The sequence below is a fragment of the Phaethon aethereus genome (genome assembly GCF_964289735.1).
Source record: "Phaethon aethereus genome assembly, chromosome: 28".
NCBI classification, from domain to species: Eukaryota; Metazoa; Chordata; class Aves; order Phaethontiformes; family Phaethontidae; genus Phaethon; species Phaethon aethereus.
In genome coordinates this window covers 1,361,248-1,375,353 of record NC_138604.1, presented here as the reverse complement: position 1 = coordinate 1,375,353, position 14,106 = coordinate 1,361,248, and the positions used below count along the sequence as shown (strand labels likewise).

Genomic DNA, 14,106 nt, shown 5'->3' with positions numbered 1-14,106 from the left:
GGCAGGTCCCCAAAGCAGTGCTCCCTGCGCAGCTCACAGGGTGCTCTCCAGCGTGTTGTAGTTGTCCTTGAAGCTCTTCAGTTCCAGGAAGTGTTTGGCACGTTTGCTCTTCTGGTTGGAAGGTAAGTAGGTGACCTGGATGGTGGCAGGGTTGGAGACTTCGGGGCAGAGGGTGAGGTCCTTCGCTGCTGACTGGTGCTGCCGCTGGCTGCTGCCTCCCCGGGCCTTGGTCCTGCAGAGAGAGGAGAGGCACCATCACAGCTGCTGCCCTCCCCAGAGGAGCTGCTCGACTATCGCGTTCGTCTGTCTGACACGAGGCAGATCTGCCCGACACGAGGCAGGTCTGCCCTCAGGCCAGCGGTGCTCACTGCCGTTTTGAAAACCGCTTTGGCAGGTGCCAGGCCTGGAGCCCACGCAAGGTCTCTGGCTCAAAGTGGCCAGCACAAGCAGGAACATGGACTTCGACCAAGTAACAAACCCAAAACCACATTTACAGAGGGGCTGTAAGGAATAAGTAAACCTGGAAGGACGGACAGGCATAAACAGGCCATGTCTCAGAGGCTGGGTTTTACCCCAAAGCCCATTTCTGTTCACACCTGCACAATGGGCTGCTGGGGCCCAAGAAGCCACCACCGCACCCCAGCTACACACCCTGGCAGTAACGCTTACATGTTTGCCAGCTCGTTCAGAGCATCCTGGTACTGCAGATATTCCGGTTGCCCAAAGACCTGGACGCAAAAAGAAAAGACTGTGAAAAACACAGCCGAGGTTACAGCACGACCTCAGTCCAGCCATCAGACCAGGGGGCAGGAACAGCCCCCCGCACTGCTGCAGGGGCCGCGCGATGCAGCACCAGCGCTTACCCCAGTGCCATAGCGGGCACTCTCGTACCCATCCAGCAAGGTGTCGATCAAGGCTTTGCGGATGCCTTTGAAGGAGGTGCTGGAATTCCGCAGTTCCAGAAGGTAGGCACAGAAGTTCTTCCCTATTAAAGACTTCGGGTACCGGCCCTCTGCGTGAAACGGGATTTCTGGAAAATAAAAAGGCACAACACAACCGGCTGAAGCGCATGTCAAAATGCTCGTGTTTAGCTGCAGACAACATCAGAAGTTGGAGGATAATTTAACCTCCCACCACATCTGCTGCCTCCATCTGCTAACTGCTCCCAACCCATTAGCAGAGCAGACTCTCAGGCCACCAGCCCCAGGAGGGATAAAAGACTGCTATTCCCAAACGAGGACCTCATCACGAGGCTGCTGGCTGATGCACCGCACACTTATTTCCTCCACACACGGTCTGTCTCCACCCTTCCCCTCCCACTCTTGCCCTGAGCTCCCTTACCAGATGTCCTGATCGCATCCAGCGCCTTCATCCTGTACAGGTAGTTATAGCAGCCTGGCAAAGAGAAAACCCAAACTGAAAGCTCTGCAAAACTTGTCAGCAGGAGGGAGGTGGGGAAAGCAGACAGGAGCAGAGGGCAGAGACACCGTCTCGTGTTGGCTCGCCAAATGCGACGTTGTGACGATGACAAGAGAGGCCAGTGACACAACTCCCAGTGGAACCACCTGCTGTAGAGGGACAAGCACTGGACGGTGTCTCTGGTGGCCTCTGACATGCAGTGAGAGAGGGTACCTTGTGTCTCCAGCTGCAGAAGCCTGCTGTCATCCTCAGCTAACAGCTGGGGCTCGTACTTGATGTCTTGCACCCTCGACAGTCGAATGTCGATTTCTTCCTTTAAATCCTGCACAGGAGGGGAAAAAACCCTAAACATTTACAGAGCACTCGCTCTGTTTGTGGGAGCCCAAGGATGATAACAGTCATGTCCTGGGGGCCCTCTGAAATAAACCCACTCCCTCTCTAGCTGCCCATTACCACACCAAGGTAGCAGATCCTGGAAACATCCAATTTTGAAGCAGACCCTGCCTGCCCCTCCAGGCACAGACGGGTCCATGGGCGCAGGGGAGGGAGGGCACGTCCGCACCGCAGGGCCGCGTGCACCCACCTTGGGCGCGTGCTGTCCAACAGGCACGTGGGGGCCACGGCGGGACTTCATGGCGAAGCGCATGATCTGACGTTTCACAAAGATGAACAGCAGCACAAAGACCTGGAGCACCACAGCGGGGACGGGGTTAGGCGCACTAAGCAACACCCTGGGGGGTCTCACGGCCAGCCTGGGCCCAGCCCCACTGACACCCTGTTCCCAACCCCATGGACACCCCAGACCAAGCAACCACAGGGCCCCTCACAGCCCCCAAACCCGGGAAACACAGGGGTTTCTGTTCAGCCCATCAAGAGCCCCAGGGACACCCAGGCTGGCCCCACAAACACCCCAGCCTCCACAGAGGCTCCTATTCCCACCCTCTTCCTGCCCTAGAGACACCAGGACTCCGGCCTGGCGCTGTGAGGGACACGAGTCTGGTTCTACGGCAGTTCCCCATGGATACTGTGGGATGTTTCACAGGAGCTTTATGGACACCTCAGGCCCAGTTTCACGGGGGCCCCATGGACATCCCAGGCCCACCCCCACAGACACCCCGGTCCCGGGCCCACGGACACCCCCAGGATGGGCCTCACAGGGATCCCACGGAAGCTCCGCGAATACCCCAGGATCAGCCTCACGGAGGCTGCATGGACACCCCAGGCCCAGACCCACGGACACCCCGGGCCCGGTTCCACGGGGGCCCCGGCCCCCTGGACACGTCAGGCCCGTCGCCTTAGGCCGCCCCGCGCCCGCCCAGCTCACCAGGCTGCCGTAGGCCATCACCAGCACCACGTTGACCCCGGAGAGCCAGTTACTGCCGGACCCCGCCATCCCCGGCCCGGCCCGGGGCCGCACAACATGGCGGCCGCCGAAGCTGCTCCGCGCCCCCACCACGTGACAGGCATGGGAGCTGCTTTCACGTGACGCGGCGCGCCATGGCGCGTCAGACGCGCTGTGCCGCCAGGAGAGCGCCCCCCCGCCGCCCTCCGTGCGTCACGTGGGTGAAGCCGGGCTGGCCCCGCCCCCACGCCCTCGTCACGTGATGGGGGCGGGCGCCGCTGGTAGTTGTCAGTGTGGTGAGACCCAGGTAAAGTTGGCTGCGCGAAGGCGGCGGCGGCTCCGGTAACTGCGCGCGGCCCCTTTAAATCTCGCCCCCTCTCCCCCCCCCTCCCGCCACCGTCGCGCGCCCCTCGGCCCGCCTGGCCTCGTCGCCGCCCCACCAGCCCCGCCGCGCCGCTCCGGGGGCGGCCGCCGCGCCCCGCTGCCGCCGCCGGGCCCCGCGCGGCCTAGTGGGCCGGGCCGCAGCCGGGGGCTGGCGTAGTGCGCGGCCGCCTCAGGTGAGGGCGGGCGGGCTGGAGGCGGGCGGGGGGAGGGGGGGTGGAATGGCGGCCGCGGCCATGAGGGCGGAAGCGGCCCGCGCTCGCCCGCCTCCCGGGTGCGGGCCGGGCCTGGCGCCGCGCCGCCGCGGGGGCTCCCGCCCGGCCCCGCGGGCCCCCTCCGCCTCCCGCCGGTTCCCTCCGGCCTCTCGCCCCCATTGTGTGCTGCGGACTGGGCCGCTGGGCCGCGGGACCGGGCGGCTTCGGCTCGGCCGTGCTCTCGGGGCCCACCCGGCCCCGCCACTGCCGGCGGTAACAATGGGGGCCGCACTGCCCCGCGACCGTCGTGCTCCTGGGGCTTCTCGCATGCGACCGGGCCCGCCTCCGGCACCCTTTCTTCGGCAGCGCCCCGGGGGCCGTTACCGGCGGCAGCCGCTCGGTGCAGGGCGGTGCTCGCCTCGGGTCCCGGCGGCCCACGCGAAATTCCCGGACCATGCTGGTTTGGTGGTCCTGGAGCAATCCTGGCTGGCGAGCGTGTGCCCCGCTCGAGGTCCCGTGCGTGGCGCTTGCCTCTGTGCCGGTGTGGGGTGCTCCGTGCGCTCCCGGACAGCAGCACCGGCCGGTGAGTCCTCCCGATAAAGTGCTGCACGCCGACACCCAGCTGGGGTCTCTGATGGCATATCGGGGGGTGTCCCCCAAATCTGTACTCTGCGCGCACTGGAGTTATGTGGTTTGCAGACGCTATGTGTTTGCTCCAGAGGAGAAATCATAACCCTGATAAACCAGCCCACTGTGTCGGGCTCCTTCAGGTGCTTGTTCTACCCTATGTTGCAGGAAAATCTTTCTGACTGTTTTGCCCTCTGTGGTCCTGTCCTTTGGAGCCTTTTGCATGTGTTAATTAAGCTTTCTTGGAGGGGGATGGAAATACCAATTTTCTGTATTAACAGATAAGGGAAACTGAGGCTGGGATGTTCCAGAACTCGCCCAGCATCAGCTGGCAGGTCTGACACAACTGGGGATAGCGGGCGTGACTGACAGATCCTTGTTCTAACATTGTAACTTACCTGAAATTTCTAATAAAACGAACAGTTTGTTACATTTCTGTATCACCTGTTTTTCCGGAGGCTCTGCACTTCACGTTTCGTGTAGCCGAGACACTCTTCTCTAGACCTGGAAGGCGGGTAGTGGTGTAGTCTGAAAAGGAAAAGGGGTAATGACAAAGTGCATTGTGTTTACTTGCAGCATCTTTGAAGAAAAGATGTTGTAACCTGTAGCTGTGAAGCTTCTTGTTTTCCCGAAATCCTGTAGGAATGCATTACTTTCCCATTGTTTTGAAACATAAGCCTTCGCCTGGTTTAACGCTGTTTCTCTGGTATGGATCAGCCACGATTTGCTTTGACTGGAATTGTCCTTTTTGTATTACATTCCTCTTGGTGAATATATATGGGTTTGCTCTTTAAAAAGAAGAAAAAAAAAAAAGAGGTAAAATGCTTTTGATGAAGACTACTTTGAACCAGTAAAGTCCTATTATTGTTTCTTCTGTGCGGGGACAGTTCAAGTGTCAGGATAACGAAGACTTGCAGTTAAATGTTGCCCATGAGCTGTACTGAAGTTACACCGTTGAGGAATAAACTAGCAGCAGCCAAGTCCTCTTCCCTCAGTGCAGCGCGTGGGGTGTTGCATGGGGTGCCCGCTTACCTGGCGGTCTCAGGAGGGTTGGGGCCTGGCTGATATTTCTATAATAGATGTTTTTCTTGTGGTTTTTTGCATGTTAAAGAAAAAATAATCATGATTTAATCATGGCAGAAATGCAGCTGGGCAGAGCGGAGCGTGGCAGCTGTTGAACAATGCCCAGCCACTGCACAAAGGTTTGGGGCAGCAGACTGCTGGAACTGTATCCTATTGAAATTGCAGATTAAGTTACTGCAAATGCGCAGGATTGCTTCCGTCTGGGCCTGCAGTTCTGCTGCCAAATTGGTTTAATATGACAACTTGTTTGTGCGTGAAACACTTAGAACTGAAAGAGACGTAGCGGTGGAGAGTGAAAATAAATACCGTGGGGAAGAAGCCTGTGTGGAGTGTGGGAGGGATGGCTGTGTAGCTCAGGAGGCTTTGTCTGCTCTGCCTTGGGTGAAGTCCAGACTTGGTGCTCTTCCTTAAATCTGCTTGGTGTCACACACACCTTGGGGGCTTCTGGTGACTGGACAGGTAGCTTGGATTTTTTCCTGCTAAGAAACCCTGGCACTGTGTAGCTGGAAAACTGTTCTTAAGTTGCTGTGAGGCATGGGTGGCCCCAGTGGGTGAACTGAGGATTTGTGTGAAGGTGTGGGAGCAATTGCATTGAAAACTTGCCTACAAATGAAGGCTAGACACTGATGGGAGCAGGAGCGGTAGTGTGTGCATCAAGCCATGGTAGGGAGGTGACATTAGGGTCTCTGTGCTCTCAGGGAGAGGTCTCTCAGCCTGGTCGAGCACTCCATTCGCAGACTTTGACAAGAGACTCCCCAGTACTTACAGGGCTGTTTGCTAATGCTGCTTCTGAGCTTTCCCCGCTTTGCACACCGGGTCTTGCTCTGAGCTGCCATGTTGGTGATCACAAGCAATGTTTCAGATCATATCCTGCAGGTTAGATTTTCTCACTCGGGTTTCATCCCCGCTCTTGCACTCCCTGTGGCTCCTTTCCCTGTCCCAAATGCCTGCCTGCCGCACCAGGAGCAGACCCTGTTGCTTTGGAGGAAGGTGTCACAGTCTTGTTAACAAAATCTGAAAATGTGAAGTTTGCAATTATTGAGGTTTCGGGGGCTCAGAAGTAGCAAGTGCTGCCAAGTGCTGTGGGATGCGCCTGGCATCCCCTGTGCCTGGGAGATGATAGGCAGGGTAAAACTACTCAGTGCTGATCCTGTTCTAACCATCCGGGTTGGGCTCTTACCCTGAAGCCCAGTGTGAGGTTATAAAACTCCACTTGCTTTGGACGCTCCATGGCCTGAACTCTTACTGGGATTTTTTGCCTCAAGCAGTTACCAAACAACATTACTGCATTACTGGCTGTTATTCCATGTTGACATCTAGTTCACTTTTTTGGTAGTTAATCTAGAATACTCAGTAGAAAAAAAATTTGTATTCCTAGTTTTGGGGAATAATTGAAGCAAGAAAAAATAGGCAGTTCTACAGGGGCGGTATTTTTTAAAAACAATATCCCACAAACCTGTAGCACCACTTACTACTGGAGAGTTTTTGCTTCCCCTGCTCTGCTTTGAAGGCAGGCAAGGCGAAGGGGAAGTAGCTGATGTGTCTGAAGCTCTGAGATGTTCTGCTCTCAAAGTGAAGTTTCTTTAGAGCTTTTTTCAAATGTTCCTTGCTGTAGTTGATCACTGTAGCCTCTTACAGCCCCACTCATGGCAAATCTGTGCCTGCTTACACACTTGCATTTTAGCAGTGAGTCGTTAAACTCTTTACCCCAAGTACTGCTGCTCCTGGGTCCCGATTGCTCCCACCTGGGTGCAGGTGATGTTTCACTTGGAGTGTTCCACCATGGTAGTGGTGGAGAAACCTTGAGAAGTACAGGTGCCCTTTTTGTCTTGGGGACATGTGGAAATGGTAGGCAGGCTCACCGTGGCTTTTGGGGAAGCAGTGGGGAGGGTGGGGGCCTGTGACGGCTTTGCTGGCTGCCTCACTCATGCTATCATTCAGTCTTGGTCTGTCTTTTGTTTTCAGTTTCTAACAGTCTGTTCTCTCTTCTCCCCTGACCCACCACAGAGTTCTACCTTGTAAATACTGTTATTTGTATATACTGTAAATGATGACATCGGTGGGCACTAACCGAGCCCGGGGGAACTGGGAGCAGACACAGACACAGAGCCAGACACAGCACAAGCAACGGCCGCAGGTAAGGGCAGCGTCCATGGAAACCAGTTAGCTTGGAGGTGGAGACCTGGCGCTCCTGCCTGGCCCAGCGCTAACGGCTGGGCTTGGCCGAACGAACTTCCCGTGTGCTGCAGGGTACTGCTCGCAGAGCCAGATTAATTGGGCGGCCGCTGATGGTGGGGTTTCTGCATCAGTGTCTTTGAGCGGGAGCTGGGGCTGAGATTTGGTTTTACTTCCATTTGACCGTTCCCTTTTGACTTTGATGAACACAAGTGGCTGAGAATACACCTGCAGTGGGTCTTGCTGTTCTGGTGGTGGTAAGGTCTGCCTCAAAATTGACATAGTTTAGGTGATTATTGCTCACTTGGTGCCACGAGGCCATCCAGCCATACATCCCTTTCTTCCAGACTCCCCTCACTCGCTCCTCTTCCATCTGACTTTCACTCTGAAGCTTTCATCTTTCTGACCCTTGTTTGCACATATCAAATGTATCATCATATTGATTCCTTTCCAGAGATCTTAGGGAAGTGGTATGGCCTTTGGAGGAAGGTTTGTTGGAAGTGTGCCGCTCTAACCGTGCACGCTGTCTCTCCATTCAATTTTTTTAGGCCACTGCGGAACAGATTCGACTTGCACAGATGATTTCGGACCACAATGATGCTGACTTTGAGGAGAAGGTGAAACAAGTGAGTGTGGAAAGTGAGGGTCAACCCTGACAGGAAGGCAAGATTGATGTTGAGAGTACCATGAATGCTGGGGGGGGATGGGAGGGATTTAGCTGGCTGCTCCCTGAATGTCATTGGACTGGCTTGTTGCCCAGAATGCAGGGAATGGTGTTATCGTAAGAAAAGGAGGTTGTAGGTTGGGTTGTGGTGAAACAACAGTAACTCACAAATTCCCACTTTCGGTTACTTCTTGTTGAGGGGGCATAATTAAGCTGAGGAGGCTGGGGAGACTCCCAAACCCTGACATTTCTTTGTAGGATTTCTCATTTGGGATTCAACTTGCATGCCTCCTAAGACATCCATAGAGGTTTTGATGGCTTCTTGGTTTGGAACGTGCTGACTGTGGTGTTGTCTTATCTACAGCTGATTGACATCACAGGCAAGAACCAGGATGAGTGTGTGATTGCTCTGCATGACTGCAACGGAGATGTTAACAGAGCCATCAACGTGCTGCTGGAGGGCAATCCGGACACGGTAGGATTGGGTCCTGTAAATCTGGTGAGGCCTAGTTCAGTGTAACTGCATATTTGGAGACAAGACATACAGTAATGTCTAGAGAATGAGAGCCAAAATGACTGACTAGTTCCACAAGTAGCATGTAACCTGTGATTGTGTCCTGGCTTCTTAGTGCTGCTCTCTGTAGGCTTGCACAGAATACGAGCATGGCCAGCAGGCCCAAAGGAATAGAGAGTAAAATACAATAAATCATTTTCTTCCTATTCCTTTTGAATCCAAGTACTTTGACATCAGTACAGTGGCATCTGTATAAGCTTTCATGCTGTTGTGAATGTGAAGTAACTTACCTTTTCCCGGGAGGGCTGTGTGACCTGTGTTAAAGGGCAAGTATGTGTTAGCTGTGGTTCCTTTCTGTTAAGACTAATACAGTTTTGTGTCTTTGTCCCTAAATGTTAGCTTCTCAGCAATGTGCCACCTGGCTTGTGTTCTGCTGCCTATGCCATGTTTTTGAGGGTCTTTTTGTTGTTTGTTTTCTGTGGAGTTAGGCTCAACTGCTGTCACTCACAAAGGTGCCTGTCTCAGGCAAGCCAAAGTCAGCTTGGGGAACAAGTGAGTACTTGCTTAGGAGGAGCCTTCCACCTGGTGTGCAGGATGTCATTCATTTTGTGACAAAGACAACAGAGACACAAATTCTGTTGCAGCCCAGTAGAAAGCCTACAAATATCAGATCCTTCCAAACTGCTGCTGATCAAATGTATCCTCCAAGCACCATGGTTTGGCTGAAGCTGACTCAACTCTTTGTAGAGTTGAGGCTCTAAATATCCCTTCAGAATGTTACGCATTAGCTCATTTTTTTTCTCATTATTAGCCCTGAGCATAGATGGATGAGCTGGACAGCTCAGACTATGTTCTATGTAATGTAGCTGCTCCCCAATGTCAGGTGCTTTGCTCGCTTTGGCACCGGCCAAGTTCAATACAACGCACATGTGTTCTTCCTTGCTGTTAGAGAGCCCTTTCCATTGACAACTGAACAAAATACTGTTGGAAAATCCTTTTAGAAAGGGGGATGAGATGAATGTGCGTTGCTGAGGCAAACCTCTGCTGTGACTGTATTTTTCTCCATATCCCTTGTACCTGGCGGCTTCTAGTTAAATGACAAACTCCTGCTATCACAGCAATTGCATTTCCTAGATAAACACATTGCTTATGAAAATAGCATCCAGGATAGCGTGCAGCAAACCACGTTATGTAGCAGTACATCCTTTATTCAAGCAGCTGAAATGCCCAGCAGTGTGAGATGCAGGGCAAGGCACGGCTACTGCGGAGGATTCGTAGAGGCAGAAACAGAGTTGGCAGAGCAAAGCCCTTGAGCGCCTGCCACTTCTCCAGCCTGCAGTGCCATGGGGGGGCCTGTGGGCTGGTACCTGCAGCACTGAGCGCCGGCAGCGTCTGCACTGTAATTGGTCAAAGGTCTTGGAGCTGCTTCTGGCCTGGATTCAGCTTGTGCAGCAATCCCGTAAAGGGGATTTTCTGATAAGAAACAGACTTGCTAATTGCTCAGATATTCACATGCTGATGAAGACAGCTCACCTGCTGAGCTAGTTACTCATAATGTACCTTATTTCAAACAGTAAAGAAGCTGGCATGATCTTGGCGTTGAGTTAGATTTGGCTTAAAATTACAGTATTCAAAGTAAATATTATCCTAAATTTCCTTCTGAGCCAGATACCTATGGAGAGAGACTTAAGAAGCCTTGGGTTTGAAGGCAGTTTGTGCTTCTATGTGTTTTTTTGTCACTGTCCCTGCATGTTGCCATCCAAAACCAGCTGTTTACTTGTCTGCCAGTTATGTTTTCAGGTGTTTGTCAGTGACTTGTGACTATTTTTAATTGTTCTAACAGTGTGCAGCATCGGTTTAAGAATATGAAACCACTGCAGACTGTCATAAAGTAAACCAATGGGGGCCCACGGCAGTAAGCTGGAGGCGTGCTTAACTTCTTACAGTTCAACTGGGGATGACTTGACCTTGCCTGTTGGATAAATTCTGTGATACTCCTCTCCCTGTGAGCTGCTATTTAGAGGAGGGGTTTTGTTGAATCACTGTGCATCTGAGAGAACAACTTACCCAGAAATGTTGACTGCAGAGCACTTTGGAACATTTATGTGGGTTATTCTAAGAGCTCCCCAAAACAGTGACCTATATGAAATAGCAGGGGTTTTCTTCCCCTAAACAGGGTAAATTTATCCACACTTTGAACTTGACTAAGTATTATGACCACTCTATTTAAGAGGTTTAGTAGATCTTTGCAGAAATAGAATAACTCATCTCCTGTTTACCTCAAACTGCATGCCACTCAGCTGTAAAAAAGCTTTCCTTGAAGGAAGAGGCTGTACTGTGTGTAGGCTGAGAGACTTCTTAGGGGGGGAAAAAAAAAACATTGGACTAGAAACCATTTTTCTGGAGACCCTCATTATATAGAATCATTTAGGTTGGAAAAGACCTTTAAGGTCATCAGATCCAACTGTTAACCCAGCTCTGCCAAGTCCACCACTGAACCATGTCCCTAAGCACTATGTCTACATGTCTGTTAAATATCTCCAGGGATGGTGACTCCACCACTTTCCTGGGCGCCCTGTTCCAATGCTTCCCATTTGGTGAAGAAATTTTTCCTAATATCCAATTTAAACCTTCCCTAGTGCAACTTGAGGCCATTTCCTCTTGTCTTTATCGCTTGCTGTTTGGGAAAAGAGACCAACTCCCACCTGCTACAACCTCCTTTCAGGTAGTTGTAGGGAGCAATAAGGTCTCCTCTCAGCATCTTTTTCTCCAGACTAAACAACCCCAGTTCCGTTAGTCACTCCTCATCAGACTTGTGCTCTAGACCATTCACCAGCTTCGTTGCCCTTCTCTGGACACGCTCAAGCACCTCAACATCCTTCTTGTAGTGAGGGGCCCAAAACTGAATGCAGTATTCGAGGTGTGGCCTCACTTCCCTAGTCCTGCTGGCCACACTATTTCTGATACAGGCCAGGATGCTGTTGGCTGTCTTGGCCACCTGGGCACACTGCCAGCTCATATTCAGCTGCCTGTTGACCAACGCTCCCCAGGTCCTTTTCTGCCAGGCCACTCTTCCCCAAGCCTGTAGCGTTGCATGGGGTTGTTGTGACCCAAGTGCAGGACCTGGCACTTGGCCTTGTGGAACCTCGTACAGTTGACCTTGGCCCATCGATCCAGCCTGTCCAGATCCCTCTGCAGAGCCCTCCTACCCTCCAGCAGATCAACACTCCTGCCCAACTTGGTGTCACCTGCAAACTGACTGAGGGAGCACTTGATCCCCTTGTCCAGATCATTGATAAAGATATTAAACAAAACTGGCCCCAATATTGAGCCCTGGGGAACACCGCTTGTAACCAGCTGCCAACTGGATTTAACTCCATTCACTGCAACTCTTTGGGCACAGCCATCCATCCAGTTTTTTACCCAGCAAAGAGTACACCTGCCCAAGCCATGTGTAGCCAGTTTCTCCAGCAGAATGCTGTGGGAAACAGTGTCAAAGGCTTTACTGAGTCTAGGTAGGCAGCATCCACAGCCTCTCCCTCATTTGCTGTAACATGTTTAAGTATGTGTGTATTTGCATCTTGCATCAATCAAACTATGATTAACTTCTTTCCCCTTTGCTAACCTTCAGCATTCCTGGGAAATGGTCGGGAAGAAGAAGGGTGTCTCGGGACAGAAGGAGAGTGGACAGACAGAACCCAGTGAAGAAAGCAAAGAAAACCGGGAGAGGGATCGGGATTTCAGCAGACGACGTGGCGGGCCACCGAGGCGGGGTCGAGGTGCCAGCCGTGGAAGAGAGTGTATGGACCTGCCCTTTAATAACACCCATAACTGTCGCAGTGCTGCGTAAAAGTTGTCAGTAAAGCTTCTTGGACAGATGCATCTTTGAGAAAAACCATCCTTGTGTCCGTAGCGATCTGTTTGATGCTCCCCTGTCTGAGATGATTCCTTGGGTGATACCCTCAATATCATCAGCTTTAAATAAAAGAAGTCATGGGAGCATTTGGCAACGTGATCTTCCACACAGCCACCGTGCTTCAGTGTTTGAGGTCTGATCTTGTATCCTCCCTAAAGCAGGATGAATCTTGAAATTGTTTTTGCGTTGTTCTGTCTTTCAGTTCGGGGCCAGGAGAACGGACTAGATGGTGGTAAGAGTGGAGGATCTTCTGGAAGAGGCACAGAAAGAGGGAGACGGGGACGTGGCCGAGGCCGAGGTATACATGGGGTTTGAGGTCAGAGAGAGTGGGGGGAAAATAATGCCAACGTATCTATCTCTGTGAGGTTTGAAAACCTCTTTTATGGGAGGAATTGCTAAACTGAAAATAAGCACTTGATTTTTCTGTTCTTATGCTTACACCTAGTGCCTACATGTTGCTTCCTCATCTTAAGCATGCTGGAAACAGTATCTAGTTCTTAGATCCCATCTGTGGAGTTGAAAAAAAAAAATAGCGCTTTGTTGTATAGAGGTAGGAAGTTAAAAAAACTAAGGTGACTCTTTGGCAGGTAGGCCAGTTGGTTGTTAGCAATAGAGTCTGTATCCTCCTCATTCTTGCATGTGTGTCTCTGAGCACCATTGCTGTGCAAACTCTTGGCTTGGTTTTTAAATACTTGGTTTTTTAAATGGCAGAAATTCATTTTTCCACAAAATCCGTGCTGCTCAGGAATTGTTGAGGACGCACACTGCAGAAATCGGAACCTAGGGTCTGGTATTTATGGTTTGTGCCAGCTGGAAACATCAGCTGAGCCTGGAATCATGCATCACTAATTATACTGCCAGCCAGCTGAGGTCATTCCCATACATATAAAGGCACTGTTGGAAATCCCATCAACTCAGGAAGATCCTCATCACTTTCATATTCTGGGCATCAGAAATCCATATGTTGTTCAAATGTTTCTTTCCCCAGTGATGCAGAGCCAAGAGAGATGCTCAGCAGTGCATGTGTCTGTATTTTACAGGTGGCTCTGGAAGACGAGGGGGAAGATTTTCTGCCCAAGGCATGGGGTAAGTTTCACTGGTACAAACCACAGCAAAAATAAAAGTCTTTGTGCATGAAGAGTACTGTTTGTGTCAGTCATTTGTGTTCTCATTTTCCTTTTTTGTTAATAAAGCCAAAACTGCGTCTTGCTAACTTAAATTTGGAATGGCTGGTGTAGCTGAAGCATCCCTCTACTGAGAGAACGGTCTTTTGAGACTCTTTGAGATGTGTCATAGTCTGAATAAAATCAGTTGCTTTTAAAATGCTTAGGGAGTTAAAATTTCCATCCTCATATTTCTTACAGAACTTTCAACCCGGCTGACTATGCCGAGCCAGCCGGCACGGATGAGAACTATGGGAATAGCAACAACAACACGTGGAACAACACTGGCAGCTTTGAGCCAGATGATGGCACAAGTAAGTGGTCTTAAAGCACATGTTTGCTGTTTTGTATTTGAGAGTAAATGGATGTTGTGTCCACCCAGTTGCACTGAGGAGGTTCTGGGTAGGTCTTTGGCTCAGGGATGGATTTCAGTGACTCTGTTTCTTTGCACCTGGAGGTGCCTTTGCATCTGTTAGGGTGACCAGGTTGGAAATTTGGAGCTGGATGATTGTGCGTGCTGTTGCCCAGCAGAGGCGCAGGAGCACTTGCTTCTGTTTTCCAGCAGAAACCATGCTGCGTCCTTGGAAAAGTCTTTTTTTTTTTTTATAAACTGTAGTGTGCTAAACAC

The 14,106-nt window shown here is 51.5% G+C and overlaps 2 protein-coding genes across 8 annotated transcripts in view; one reads left to right on the top strand and one right to left on the bottom strand.

Annotated features, from left to right (window-relative positions):
* Positions 1–33: 33 nt before the first annotated feature.
* On the bottom strand, positions 34–2,812 carry LOC309414179 (protein C1orf43; the record flags this gene model as incomplete). Of its 2 annotated transcripts, XM_082011470.1 has the most annotated exons (7): positions 34–232; positions 670–728; positions 864–1,030; positions 1,342–1,395; positions 1,633–1,741; positions 2,003–2,104; positions 2,744–2,812. In XM_082011470.1, 7 exons carry the CDS (start codon positions 2,810–2,812, stop codon positions 34–36), a joined length of 759 nt encoding a protein of 252 aa, XP_081867596.1. The 2 variants fall into 2 exon arrangements, with proteins under 2 accessions (XP_081867596.1, XP_081867597.1); XM_082011471.1 differs by lacking the exons at positions 1,342–1,395; positions 2,744–2,812 and having other exon boundaries at positions 2,003–2,080.
* A 4,281-nt stretch (positions 2,813–7,093) lies between these two features.
* UBAP2L (ubiquitin associated protein 2 like) overlaps positions 7,094–14,106 on the top strand; it is a gene marked incomplete at its 5' end in the record, with an annotated part of 28,306 nt that continues 21,293 nt past the window's right edge. For 4 of the 6 annotated variants that reach the window (XM_082011606.1, XM_082011603.1, XM_082011605.1 and 1 more), the window contains 7 exons: positions 7,094–7,183; positions 7,770–7,847; positions 8,250–8,360; positions 12,031–12,199; positions 12,518–12,613; positions 13,356–13,401; positions 13,680–13,792. In XM_082011606.1, coding sequence (XP_081867732.1) covers positions 7,094–7,183; positions 7,770–7,847; positions 8,250–8,360; positions 12,031–12,199; positions 12,518–12,613; positions 13,356–13,401; positions 13,680–13,792 — 703 coding nt within the window. Of the gene's footprint in view, positions 7,184–7,769; positions 7,848–8,249; positions 8,361–12,030; positions 12,233–12,517; positions 12,614–13,355; positions 13,402–13,679; positions 13,793–14,106 lie in introns of all 6 variants that reach the window. The other 2 variants (XM_082011604.1, XM_082011601.1) reach the window with 1 other exon arrangement.